This window comes from Meleagris gallopavo, chromosome Z (genome assembly GCF_000146605.3).
Source record: "Meleagris gallopavo isolate NT-WF06-2002-E0010 breed Aviagen turkey brand Nicholas breeding stock chromosome Z, Turkey_5.1, whole genome shotgun sequence".
NCBI classification, from domain to species: domain Eukaryota; kingdom Metazoa; phylum Chordata; class Aves; order Galliformes; family Phasianidae; genus Meleagris; species Meleagris gallopavo.
The window spans coordinates 63,341,566-63,342,266 of record NC_015041.2 but is presented as its reverse complement, the minus strand read 5'-3'; the positions used below and the strand labels follow the sequence as shown (position 1 = coordinate 63,342,266).

The window sequence follows — 701 nt, the reverse complement described above, 5'->3', positions numbered from 1 at the left end:
ATCTGTAAGGTATTAAGCATGGGACACAACTACATCATGCTAACACTTTTTGTTACTTCCACATGAAACAAGTTTAACTTACTGTAAGCAAGTTCTGAGCTGCTATGCTGTTGCCAGTTGGCTTATGATGAACAAGTGCTAACACCGTGTTTCTCTTTCTGTGTCAGTGCACGTCTGTTACCAGAAAAGCTTACTGTTTACACAACACTAGTTGGGTTGCTGAATGCCAGAAACTACAACTTTGGTGGGGAATTTGTAGAAGCCATGATTCGTCAGCTTAAAGAATGTCTGAAAGTCAATATGTACAATGAAGCTGTCCATTTAGTAAGTGTCTCTTTGTGTTAGATGTTTTTCTCACCTTTTTTCTCTCCTCCCTTTCACCTTTCTTAATTCCATGAGAGCTTGGCCTTTCTACATGTATTAGTCTTTACATTTCATCAATGTGTGGTGGTGTGTAGATGTACTGAGAGAAAACATATGTTACACAAGGAATACTTCCTTCCCAGGGGGAGAAAAATCATGTCACAGTTGCAAATTGTGTTCCAAATGTGTATTTCCTCAGTTGCAAATTAACTTGCAGCCAAGGGAGGTCATTCTATCCTTGCCAACCTTTTCTGCAGCAAAATATAAAAAGTGGTTGAAACTCATGCTTTATTTTTTTATTTTGTATACGTTGCTCCTTTGGCTCCCATGGATGAAAA

The 701-nt window shown here is 38.5% G+C and overlaps 1 protein-coding gene across 1 annotated transcript in view; it reads left to right on the top strand.

Moving 5' to 3' along the window:
- NCBP1 (nuclear cap binding protein subunit 1) overlaps positions 1 to 701 on the top strand; it is a 32,161-nt gene that overhangs the window by 1,218 nt on the left and 30,242 nt on the right. Inside the window, exon 2 of the mRNA XM_031557396.1 lies at positions 168 to 324. Coding sequence (XP_031413256.1) covers positions 265 to 324 — 60 coding nt within the window. The 5' untranslated portion in view covers positions 168 to 264. The remainder of the gene's footprint in view (positions 1 to 167; positions 325 to 701) is intronic.